Source organism: Pterocles gutturalis, unplaced genomic scaffold (genome assembly GCF_000699245.1).
Source record: "Pterocles gutturalis isolate BGI_N339 unplaced genomic scaffold, ASM69924v1 scaffold42825, whole genome shotgun sequence".
Classification (NCBI taxonomy): Eukaryota; Metazoa; Chordata; class Aves; order Pterocliformes; family Pteroclidae; genus Pterocles; species Pterocles gutturalis.
This window is the reverse complement of record NW_010139961.1, coordinates 4,083-17,656: the sequence shown is the minus strand read 5'-3', so window position 1 is coordinate 17,656 and position 13,574 is coordinate 4,083. Positions and strand designations below refer to the sequence as shown.

The following is a 13,574-nucleotide window of genomic DNA, read 5'->3' as shown; positions in this document are numbered from 1 at the left end:
CCCATCAAATTACAGTGTTGTCTAATAAAGGGTTTAACTTTCTGCTCATCTGGCACGGCTTTTCAGCTACTGCTTTAAACCTCTGCATTTGCATTCTGCTAACGCTGATGCCATTACAGCCACAAATAAATTAAGCTGATTTACTCCTTCTGAATTATGTTATGTTTATTGATGCTTGTATAATTTAATTTCACACAAATCCCATTAAAGATTATGCCCTCTATCCCAAAATGCTTCCAGTGGGGAAATATAATCAGGTTATAATAGATTTGTGTGTTACATTAAGATGACAATAGTCTAGTAGGTCCACTGTAATAATAAAACAGAACACAAACAAGGGATAAAATCAATGTCACACAAGAACCACTGCCTATCTAACTAGCAGCTTCTATTATCATAGATTAAATAAAAACCTCACCATACTTTTTCAGAGTGAAACAATTGTTTAATAGTTGCTTCTTGTTACTGAGACTCCTTCATTTTTCTGTTTTAAAGAATTGCTACCAACACATGCATAATCAAAGCGTTATTTAAACATCAAGTCTTGTTATACAAAGCTGAACAACAAGGAAGTTCCAAGAAAGTTCTTTTCAGCATCTACTAACAGCAAACCTAGATTTGGCAAATCTTTTCCAAGAATCATGCCATTCTTTTCAGATAGCATATTTATCTGCAAAATACGAAGAGTGTTAATAAATCTGTCTCCCACAGAAGAAGAGTGGTGCTGAGTCATCAAACTCAGAGCTGGGTGTGCCAGCTCCGGACAGTCCGTTAATATTTATTGCTACAGTTGTTACTGTGAACACCCATACAATCCACTGTAACAAAACTATGTTTGGGTGATTATTTTATAAACACAGTCAGGTAGCAATGACTTTCACTAATCCATTCTGAACCAAATTTGGATTGCTGAACCTCAGGTAGAAGAGCTCTGCATCTCATTTCCAAGGCACATTATTGCATCTCACTTAGTATTCAGGGCTATACCTACTAAGAATTACACTGAAATAGATTTATCCAAGGAAAATGCATTAAAGAAGTGGATTTATCTGTTTAGATGGGAAATAATACACAAAGACTAAAAACCTTATAACATACACTACTTATTCACTGCTTTCCCTCCTGCCTCTCTTCCCAAAAGCTACATAATATTAACTGAGTACAGTGTGGTGTCAAACAGCTACTTTTAAATTTTGATTTTTATTTAAAGCAAATAAGAAGGAAGCCAGTTCAAAACACAGCACAACTAAAGATTCAAATCAATTGCTGATCCTACAATCCTTTTCCAAGATCAAATGAGGACGCAGACAAGGAGGTCAGTCTACAAACTTAACTGGGTCAGCCAGTTGTGTTTGTGTATCCAAGTTAACTAGGGAAAAGAACTTTCCTATAAAGTTTTATTGTCATACTGTATGTAACATACTGAAATATTAATTAACCTATCATTTATTTCCTCTTCTGTAATTCTTTTCTTTTTTTTTGCTTCAAAGGACAGAAATAAAATACAGAGTAAAAAATCCTTCCTTACCTCACAGTGGACTCAGGTACTCAGAAAGGTTTGTAGAAAGCACCCAAATAGTTTACATACATGGGAGATGCAAGTGATGCTTGCAGACCTCCATCTTCCTCCTTCACCCCACAACTGACCCACAGACAGGCAGGGAGCCACAATCCTCTTGTACACTTTCCAGACCAAGCCCTCGCCTACATCACAGGAACACTTGGCTCTCAAGCAATATGGACTTTTCCATTTTCTCCCCCTGCAGTTTGATGCTGTTTGCAACCATCTTTATTTTAAAAAAACCCCCACTTTTTAGATATGCCTTTATAAATTTGTTTTTGACAACTATTTTTTTTTTTTTACTTTCTGGTTATACCAATTAATGTGGCTTTTTGATGTCTATTCTTCATGAGCATCTTCAAAGATATAATTACTGTTTGTCTTGGTCTTACTTGCAATTTGGAGTCTCAGTAATGAATAGCTTACTCTAGACGATTTGACAGGAGAAGGACTGCACTGCACAGACAGGGTAACAGATTTTTGCTAGTGGGGAACAGAAAAGTAAACTCCTTTAAGTGAGTATTACGTACTGTCTCATGTTTTTCCCTTTCATCATATCTCTTAAGGGACACCTATAAATGAAAGAACTTTCATAGCACCTCAAATTTCTAGACATAATCAGTAGCAACAATGCTTCAATGTTGTTAAAAAAATCTCAATATTAAAGGTAAATAATTTATAAAATGAGATACCTGTGAATAAGAGTTTATAATATGGCTCTGAATTTCATCCATTGTGTCTGTTCCATAGGACACAGTACCTAGGTGGAGGCGCTTAAATATCATCTCATTCTGTGTAAGTGTACCTGTAGTAAAAAAGAAGGATATCACAAAGCAGGAAAAAATACTAAGAGAAGGCCACAAAAAACCACCCTCAACAACCAAAACCCAACAGCCTTCTTTTGGAAAGAAGGAATGAATCATGAGTTAGCATCGGAACAGTTAATTAAGGGAATTTTTGTGGAGAAAGATCAGGGTTAGTCATACTGGAAGAAATAATTGTTTCCACCTTCAAGTTGATTCTGCCAGCAAAACTAAATATACAAGCTTGAAAAAAGACAAAAACTTTTCTCTACATATGAAAGATGGAAAATGCAGTATGCGGATGGAACTGACTCTCAAAAGCCAATGCAAGAGTTCACACCATGAATCAGAAAAGTTAAAGTACAAAAACCCCAAACCCCCAAAATTCACCCAGATATCCTGCGCTTTGCGTACCCAGGCAGACATCCTGGCAAACACTCACGTTCAATGCTACTAGAGAAGTCATTAAGATCTAACACCCCTGCCAAACTGGATGGATTTAGCCTCCAACTGGAACAAGCCAGAATGAACAAAATCGTGTTTTCAGAGCTCACTTCGCATTTGTAAGAAACTACAGGCTGTCAAGTCACAGACCGACCCTTTGCAACTAGTCACATCCTCTGGTTTGGAGAAGCTCTAATTGAGGGGTGGGGGCTTCAGCACTCCATGACAGGGTACATCAGGCAAAGAGAGGTCACTACCACCTAGCTTCCCATGGTCAGCTCAAAACAGATTCTTTTGATAATGGCCCTTCCTACAATTTTTTTTTCTATGGGTACTCAGCCAACGTGAAATTAATATAGTATAAAGGTATTCTTATATTTAAGCACAGAGTTTTGGGTCATTAAAATACATACATCTGATGATCAAAAAAATAAACACAACATGGTACCAAAAGTGACATCCTCCAAGTTTCTACATCTATAAATAAAAGTTGCAGAATGAAATATTTCTTATTAACTTTATGTAGACTATTTTTGTATCATGTCTTTGTCCCAGTATGCCACAGGAAGAGAGAAAACTAAAAGCATGACATATGGTATAATTACTACATGGAAAACAGAACTGTTTGGACAGTTAGCAACCAGTTTATGCATCGAATAGAGCTAGAACCATTAGTGATCTTCAAAGATTCGGCAGGGCTGTAAAAGTCTCCTCTCTTTCTCAGTTACACTTGAGATGTCTACCACTCCCTGGCAATATCTGTACAGTGACACTTCAATTGTACCATCATACCGCACCATCAAACCATGTCCATCCACTACGAGATGATCATCCCAAATTCTCCTTCTAACATTAAAAAAATTTGTTTTCCTTATGTGCTGTTAAGGGTTTTTTTTTTTTTTCCCCTACAGTCATATTATTTTAAAATTATTTTAAGTAAGGTTTATGTGAAATGCATAAATTCTCCACAAAATATGCATAACATTATCAAAAATCCACATGAGAAGTAGAACATTCCCAAGGTTGGAAAACGGTCCAGGAAGACAAAGTTCCTGGCCTCTAGAATCAGCAAGTCAGAAATTTTTGGTTACTTTTATACAAAGGAGAAAAAGATTATTTTGTGTTTATAATAATCACATAAAAATAATGAGAAATCACTTGCTCTGACTTTATACACTGTACTTTTACTGAGACCATTTGTTAAATTTGATTATATTTTATACTTTAATTAATTAGAGACTAGAAAAATCAAATCTCCAGTTTGCACATCAGAAACATGAAGGTTTCCACTACCAAACATGAGAGACTAAAATCTCCACTTCTAATAAAAAAAGAAAACAAAACCAAAACCCACCCACTTTCTTCAACAACGTTTATTGCAAGAAATTTCCAAGTAAATCTGCATCACCTTCCTTCCTTTCCAGGCATGCTGACATCTGCCTTTAGCTTTGCCAAGCCTTTGAATTAAAATAAACACTCCCCAGGAGTTGTGAAACTAAATGCTACTCAAATCTTGAGACAGCAGGCAACCGTCAAACCCGCTTCCCACTAGTTCTGTAATTGCTGCTTGGGAAAACTGAGCAGGAAACAAAATTAGCCCTATGATTATTATATGGAAAGATTATTTCTTCTGACACCATTAAATCGGTCCAACTCCAAAAAAAAAAAAAAAAAAAAGAAAATTTGTGTGTTCCCTCCCAACGCCTTCTCAGCAAGCAGAGAAGAAAAGCTTCTGAGCAGGAAAGTATGGATTTTCCTATCTTGCAACAATCAGGAGTGAGGGAAGGAAAAACGAGCAAGGAAGAAGAATGAACTTGTAAAGACATGTAAATAAACATTCTGGAAATCCTGACTCAACACTTGCACCTTATACATTACTGATACAATTCTTTTTATCAGCTGCAGTAATAGCAACCATCTATGACACATGAAAAGAGGCTCCAAAAACACCTGTACCAGTTACACAAAATTGCAATTAAAAAAGAACAAAAAAAAAAAAAACAAAGAAAATAAACAACAATTACAGTTTGCTCATGCTTCTTAAAGACTGCTGTAAGGCTTTCAATCAGAGTCACAATAAACCTGACATGTTACTAGACAAACATGGGCAGCTGCATTTACGAAAGTGCTCCCCAAAAAATTTGCAAAAAATAAAATACAATACACCCTTTTCAGTCATTCACGTGGAAGTGAAGTTTCACCGCTTCTGCAAATTAAGAATTTGCTTCTAAATTCTCCCAATGAATGAAACACCAAAATGGGACAAACCCCAATCAGTCACGTTAAAACTTTAGGAGCAGTTCTCTGTGAAACTTTAGTTTTTTAATTGAAGACCAATATACCTTGACAAAACAACACATCTTCTACTTTACACCCCAAAATGCAAGCCCTTCAACTGTCTTGGAGGTAAGATTTTCTACTATAGCCCACCTTAGGAATGAAAAACAACCCAAAACCGAGCTCTCTGGTCTGCTCGAGGTGTAAGTACTAACAAACAGTGAAAGAGCTTTCTGTTTTTAACAATGCTTTTTCAAGACCTACTTACAGTTCCATGCTTTCAAGACACTGCTAATACGAGGAGTTATTAGAGAAAAAAAGCTTCTTTCAGAAAAGGTTCTAGTAATTTTGCTGGTCACTATATGGGCTAGTACTACTACACACACTTCAGCTTTGCTCTGCAATGCAGGCACCACACAAGGAAAACGTCCTGACAAGAAGTTAGTATACAATTGCTGAAGAAAAAATTAGTATGTTCTTTCCCCCAGCCCCCCCGCCAACTGTATCATTAAACACAGAGTAAAGCAGGCAAAGAGGAAATTAATTTCTAAGGAAAACGTCCTGAAGGCATCATTCCCCGGGTGGCAACAGATGTGACTCACAACAGAGCAGTCGAGGATTTTTTCTTTCGTTTTTGAGAAGCAGATGCAGATCTTTCTGATCCTGTCTTACTAGATGGTAACTTGGACCAATATCAACAATCTAAAGAGGCCAAAACAAAATGCAAGAAAATATATACAGCAGAAGAATTAATAACTTCCTGAAAAAAATGAGAGGGCAACTTTTTGTAAAATATGAGTACTTTGAGCTTTTTGCTGAAACAGTCAGTGCAAATGTGAACATTTCTATGGAAACCTGAAGGCAGGTCAGGCCCACCGCTCTTAAAAATGGGACTGTTGGCAACAACGTGGAGATGCAAACTGTTTCTGTGAATGCTGGAAAAAATACACCCCGATGCAGAATGTAAAAAGAGAATGAAAACCCTCATGGTGAACACATAGACAGAACTGTCTGCTCACCCAGCTGCTCACCCAGGAACAGGCCATACACATAACCACCACAACACCTCAAACCAACCCTACCCCAGTTCAACCCACTAAGAATGAGGGCAAAGACACAGAGAGCAGAGATATGTTCATTCTTTCCTGAGCAGGAGGTAACAGCTAACATAGTTACGAACATCAGGAGCTATTTCCTCCCTACCTTCTGCCTCCCCCAAGGGTGACAGCAAGATCTAATGGCAACATCTATGCTCACGGGATACACCGTGCACGTCCAGTCAATGGGAGTCCACCAAAAGCCACAAAGCAAGGATCCCTTTGACTGATCTACTTTCAGTGCATGCCTGGAAGCTTCCTGTAGAATCTCTCCATCAAAACTTTCCACTCCTAGTCTGCTCTGCTCACCCTGCAACCTTGGCAGTACTAAAAATCACAGGACTAGAGGAAGCGTAAAGGCAATAGTGTGAATATATATACATCAGAGTGAAGCAAGAAGACACTATTCCATCAGCTTTTTTTTTTTTTTTTAATTAGTCCTTCTCTGTGGTAGCTTATGCTGCACAGACTCAAAGTATACCTTAAAAGATTAATTTTCAGAAACAATTACCGAAATTCACTATTCTACTAGTACGTTATATTAGGCACATTTAATGAAAAAGCCCATATACATCAACCTCTAACACAATGCTTTCCTAGAAAGTCAAGAATCCCATTGCTCCATGCATCTGTTCAACTATTATATCTGCTAAGTATCTCATTTGGTCCAAACACCCGCTAAAATGTTAATTACAGAACTCAAACACAAGCGTATGCATTAGTAAACAACTACGCCTGGAAGACCACACGATTGTTTTAGCTGAATACTCTGGTAGTTGTCGTGAACAGCAGAAGGTTTGCCATCCCACATCCTAAGCAACAAAAACATTCAATAAATATTACCAATTATCTTTATTTTTCGCTCATGATTAGAATCTTTTTGCAGCCTGGAGAGGATGAGATATCATGCTCAGCTGCCCTTGGAAAATGCTTGAAAACGCTCCCCCCTGCAACTGCCCCCCAGCCCCCCCAATAACGGATGACTCCTTTCTGTCAAACTTCTATGTGATCCAAGTCCAAACATGGCATTTTGGGTAATGGATGCTATAATTAAAATGTGAGTCCTGAAAAACCTGTTGTTCTAGTGGGTGTTTTCAGTAATGGCTTTGTTCTACATGAAGATAAAAACTCCCTAACAAAGGAATTAATGTATTGCTTTAATAGGCTGCACCCTGAGTTAAGTTTTAAAATTTATGAGTTCTCTGCAGCATTGTTCTTTAAACAATGGCATTGTCAAATGCAACCAGTGAGAAGATTAAAGTTCTCCCAGCAGATTAAGTACAAATTATCTGTCCTCCTGTTTCAGCATCATTTGTTCATTTATCACATAACGTCTAGTATTTCTGGTCAGTGTCAATATGCTCTGCATCCTTGCAGTTAACAGATGTCTTCTCTTGTCGAATGAATTACTTTATGTTTCACGCACTGGTGGCCGCAGATGTGTCACTATAGCAACATCATTAACTTCAGATCTTACCGGAAACATGCACTCCAATCAAACCTAATTATACCACATTGCTTTCTTGTCCCACAATAAGGAAACTATAATGCAATTATTGGGATACTTCATTTTCTATTCTACTGTGGCAAATGAGAGAGCCACTGTGATGGACGCCTTCTTGTCAAAAAGCTTATTGATGAAGCACAAACCCAATTTACAATCATACAAAGGACTACCTTGCAATTATGTTAGTAATGCAATGCTCCTTAGACTCAACAACTAATTCTCAATCATTTCCAGCGAACCTTGGGCCACAATGTAAGATTTTTTTGCAGACTGTTCTCTGGATTTCCTTTCATTTTCAATATTGAGAGAAACTTCACCTGTTTACACCTAACTAAACCAGCCTTTTAGTCCTGCTTTTTAGTAGCACCCACTTGGACAGACGGCTACAAAACTGGCTCTTTCTCTTCCAACAGCCAAGCCTTAAGTGGGCAGAAGAACAGCATCAACTGGTGTGTATGACTAGACCTGAAAATTCAAGCGAGAAAGTACTGAAGCCAGCTCTCATGAAGAGTGCAGAATCATGCAATGGCAATCACGGATTAACTGTACCGGTTCTGCTCACTACCTAACAGTATGGCTCATGTTTATGATCAAATGCAGAATGAGACCCAATGTATTCAGGAAAAGAAACCAGAAGCAGCCACCAATATACTCGGGTAAAAGGTACGTTGACTGCATGTTTATCCAGAAGTAAGAATAGTTTAAAACTTGCAGGGTATTTAAGACCGACAAAATTGAGCAGCATTTCCCATCACGATCTGAAGAAGAGCATGGTCTGCAAGGCCACAGTCCCTGTTCTGAAGCTGGTCACGTCCGCTGGACCCCAGGCTTACTTCACCTACATCAGCTTTTGGTGAACATTTGGATAAAAGGGCACAGGGTGAGACTGCTGACTGTTAGTCCAAACCAGTTTGGAACTACTGCCCGAGAACACTGCTTTTATTTTCATTTTTACATCATGAACTTTGAGATTCAGACCTTCCCCCAGAACTCAGTAGAGGTCTGTGCTCTGGAAAGCCTTTGAGGCTGAATGCTAGCGATCTCCCAAGCTACACATCAACACGTTTGCTGGTAAAAGCCTTTTAACATTCGTCTATTTAGCCTCTTTCAAGTACACACTCAGAAAGGCCAGAACACAAGTGTTTCTTAAAATTAAACAGAACTACTGTGATTGCAAGTGGCATGATGTGGGTTGAAAACAAACAAACAAAACTATTAGAAGCAAAACAGGGTTGTTTTTCTTTGTACATGCAAGTCAGTAAAATGCATCCCTTCATCTCTTCAAAGCCTTATAGATGTAACAGTATTTTTGCTTTGAAAAACCCAGTATCACCAAACGTCATGTTGCCAAAAAAATATTTTTTTTTTTTAAGGAGAAAACCTTTGGTTTTGATTACTGTTGTATTAAGTTAAATGTACTGGTTGTCTTTCTAGAAGTACAACTGCAGCAGCTTTATTTTTTTTTTAAATTTTTCAAACAATCTTCTATTTCTCAAACAGGTAGCAGGTACATACAGTTTGAGGGAAAGAAGACAGTACACTGATCCTTGTGCCTCAAAATATAAGCTGGTCACCAGAGTCTGAATAGAATTCCTGCATTGTAGAATTGGGTGAATGAACTGTTAGCCTTTTATTTAGAAAGTCTCTTAAAAATTTCAGTGCAGTCTAACTGTAAGCAGAATACCTCAACACTTGAACCACATTTCCAGTTTGGTATGGTAACTGGGTTCTCTATCAGAGAAGTTTAACATCTATACACTGTTTACGCTTGCAAAGCAGTGCTTTGGGCAAATGAACTCTACTGCGTTGTTTTGAAAATTCATTATTTTTGAACACACTTCCCTTTTACCAAACATATGCTGTAAATTACATATTTCAAGCCTACAATGAGACAGCACTCTTAAAGTTACATAAATTATCATGATGAAGGGTGCAATTGAAATCAATAAGCAGTTTCAAATAGCATACAAATCATTAGCTAACTGAAATAAAACTTGTTAAAAGAATTGTTCACTTGCTTTGAAGAATGACCACGCTATAATCAGCAATACACTTTTCTACATGCTAAGAAAGAAGGTGGCAGTTGTCTTTATCTTTTACAAAACAGAACAACAGCATTCAGAAGTGTACGGGGTAATGTGTACCTATAGAAAAAAATGAAAGTGTGTTTTGAAAAAGTGACAATATATTAAATTTACATTTCATTTCAAAATATGTAGTAATGGAGGTGTTCAGCATGGGAGGGAACGTGGAACTATTTCAAGCAGAAAGAGTTGTAAACTGCGTATTATGCTTCCTGAACAGCAGAACAGAGGCCAACACGTGTCCCCCCTCCCACCCAAAAAACACGCTTTCTCACCATTTTGAACTATATTTTACTTAAAACCACTAAAAATTTCTCCAGTTGTTTGAGAAACAACTTTCTCAGTTCAAAAGTTCAGCTTCCTAAAAACCAGCATGTCTACCAGAGCTGATTTATTCCATCTCAGAAAGAACCAAGAAAGCAGAAGAAATACTATATTTAAATACTGTATTTCCTACAGAATTTAACTGGTTATTTATTACGATATTTTCCAAAATAAACTTTAGGATTCCTTAAACACATCAAGAACTAAGAGGATGGTAAGACTGCAGCAAGTTTCAGCCATAACGGCAGAGAGCAGTACAGCGCAAGCTCTTTCCTCTTCACTTACCCGCCCTCTGCTCCTGGTGAGGGCTGGGTTTTCCAGAACCAGGTCAGGTACAGTAACAGCTGATAGTTATATGGAATCATACAGCAGCTCCAGAGTTGGTCTTTGTAACATAAAGAGCAACTAACTTCATGGGGTAGCAGATGTCATTTCGGATCTTATGACTTGTTTGGGAAATGACTCGCTCTCTACAAGGCCATAATATTCATATAAATTCATCATATTTCAGAATTGTAACCTGATATACCTGTTTTATCCGTTAGTAAATAAACTAATCGTCCCAACTCTTCTGGTATGGTGCTAGTTCGAACAACTGTTCCAGGAATATTGTCGTCTTTCATAATCATCCACCCATAGGCTGCCTTACCCATGTCCAAGTTCACACGTAAACTGTGAAAAAAAGAAAATTTATACCATCGTCAGTGTGAATATCAGGCAAAGTGAAAGTTATAAACATAAAAATAAAACTAGAAGCTCTTTTTAGGATACCTGTATGAAAAAAAAAATCTTAAAATTATATTCAACAAAAATTTTGGAACAGTGTTTTTGTTATGTGTTTGTAGAGGACATATCACATTAGAAATCAAGGCTCCATCCCAGAGTTTCAGCAGCTACTGCAATACGAACAAATGCAATATCATGCCTTCTGCAGGAGAGATTGCAACACTCTGTGGAGATTCTTGACATAATTACATTACTACACCCATACAGATGAGAATATCATACACTATCAACAGGACCAGATAACTAGTCAAGTCACAGTTTTTAGCTGTTAAAAAACCACCAACACCTATGTTTTCTTTATGATGTGAAAGTGCAAATATTTTTGTACCTCTTCAAGTCACTTTTTTAAAAAACCTTTTACTTTAGGAAAGTACAACTATATTTGTCAACTTCTCTTTCCCACCACAACCCATCAACAATACTGCTGTCCTTCCAAAATGCAGTTACAGGGGCTCTCTTCTGCAAAAAGAGAATCCTGCCCAAGCAGCAAAATGCACCCTCATGTGAGGACACATGGGCTGGAGTCGCTACTGTCAGCAGCAATCTGTACTACAAATTGTGATTTGCAGCAAAATTTGCTGATTACACATACAAGTGCAAAATCAAAAGATTTTTTTTCCAGTTCACTCAGTGTCTGCATATTTCTTTGTTCTTATTTCCATGTCTGTCTTACACGAATTAATTTCCCTTGCACCTTGTATTCCTGCGTTATAATAAAAAAGTCTTCACTCAGCTGATCAGAGATAACTTTAATGACATGGATCGTGCCCAAAATCAAATGCTTCAGCTCAAAACTCTATACCACATTGTTCTAAAAGTTTACAATACTACTTTCCTTTAGCTATTCACCACGTTCTGCAACCATGTCAGAGGAACAGTGACTAGGGAATAGGCACATGTTCATTGCCACTGACTGTAACAGAAATACTGAAAAACCAGCTAGGACAGCGGCTCTGTGAACTACTTGTAGCTAATTTGCCCAGGCCACAGAACTCAAGAGTCTGAAGTTTAGTAACAGGTTTACAGAAACGTGACTCTTAAAACTGTTCAAAGGTATGCATCAAGGCCAAAATACTGCTAATGTACTTCAGCCCTTTTTTAACAGTCCTGAAGTGCTGCTTTACAGCACAACCAAAGCCACCGCAGTGACAAAGTGATTGTGAATTACCTGAGGTGACAGCTAGTCACAAACCGCAACATCCCATGAGGAGATGCATTTAACCAGAATTGTGGGAATACCTAAATTTCAGTACATACTGCGAAAAATCAGTGTATTCCACATCCCCTCTTGTGTGAATGTGCACAGCAGAAGACAACACATGTTCTAGCACACAAAGAAACAAGTCTTTTTGATACAAGATTCTTCACCATTCAAGACAGTCTTTTGTTCTTTAACTAGCTCTTACTTTTCCATTAAAATCAGTAGCAGCAGGAAACCATCCTTCTACTTGGTGATGTACCCCAATTAGTTTTGCAATATCATGCCTCACTCAGCTGTCCTCAGACATGCAAATACAGGAAAAAAAACTAGGACAGACAACAGAAGAAGGACTCTACCAGATTCTTCTTATTGAAAATGTTATAGTATAACAAGGAGAAAAATACTGGAAGTCACTTGTCTCATACCGGTTAATTGCAGTTGCACCCTGCCTTACTCAATCCAGAGCCAGTGCTTGTATTACATGTGTCTGTTAACCTGCAGAGTCAGAGAGAATATAAGAACCAACGGAACACACTTCACAGTGAGCTATGTATTCGTGAACAGAAGGAACAGCAAAAGATTTACTTGTCTTAGGGATGAGAATCATAGAATCATAGAACCATGAAGGTTGGAAAAGACCTCAAGGATCATCAAGTCCAACCATCAACCCAACACCACCCAACCCACTAACCCATGTCCCAAAGCACCACATCCACACGTTTCTTGACCCCCTCCAGGGATGGTGACTCCACCACTGCCCTGGGCAGCCTGTTCCAATGCCTCATCACTCTTGCAGTGAAGAAATTTTTTCTAATATCCAGCCTAAACCTCCCCTGGCGCAACTTGAGGCCGTTTCCTCTTGTCCCATCACTTGTTCCTTTAGAGCAGAGCCCAGCACCCCCCTCACTGCACCCTCCTTTCAGGCAGCTGTAGAGAGTGATGAGGTCTCCTCTCAGTCTCCTCCTCTCCAGACTGAACCCCCCCAGCTCCCTCAGCCGCTCCTCGTCAGACCTGTGCTCCAGACCCTTCTCCAGAAGGGTGAACCTGCTAGTTAGCCAGTCAAGGAAAAAAGATGCTGTCTAGCTTGAGCAAAGCAACACAAGCACACTCACTTCATTTAAGAACAGCAGCCGCTTGCTCTAGCCAGGGGTAAGCAGAGTAACTGAAGGATGAAAGCTGCTCATCACCCCACTTCAGAGAGGCATGTGGGCTGTATTTTTTTTCTGCCTGGGCTACCGAGACTGGAATTTGGCAATGAAAGCTCTATTTCAGAGCTCCAACCGCAGGTACATGGCAGACAAAGAGGGCAAATCCACACGGCTGCTCTGCCAATGGAGACCGACAAAGTCATTCTGCCAGGAAAAACCGTACTTCAGTAAGATTACATCAGAAAAGTATCTCAAAGCTGAAGTGCAGGTCATATCTTCACTCGCATCTTTTATAAGCATGTGTGTTACCTGGTTTTGATGTTCTGAACGCTCGCTATATGC

At 38.6% G+C, this 13,574-nt stretch overlaps 1 protein-coding gene across 1 annotated transcript in view; it reads right to left on the bottom strand.

The window, feature by feature from the left end:
* Positions 1-10,769, bottom strand: part of LOC104469116 (probable phospholipid-transporting ATPase IIB) — a gene marked incomplete at its 5' end in the record, with an annotated part of 41,747 nt that extends 30,978 nt beyond the window's left edge. Inside the window, 2 exons of the mRNA XM_010083490.1 lie at positions 2,254-2,366; positions 10,627-10,769. Of these exons, the coding sequence (XP_010081792.1) occupies positions 2,254-2,366; positions 10,627-10,769 (256 nt within the window). The remainder of the gene's footprint in view (positions 1-2,253; positions 2,367-10,626) is intronic.
* Positions 10,770-13,574: the final 2,805 nt, after the last annotated feature.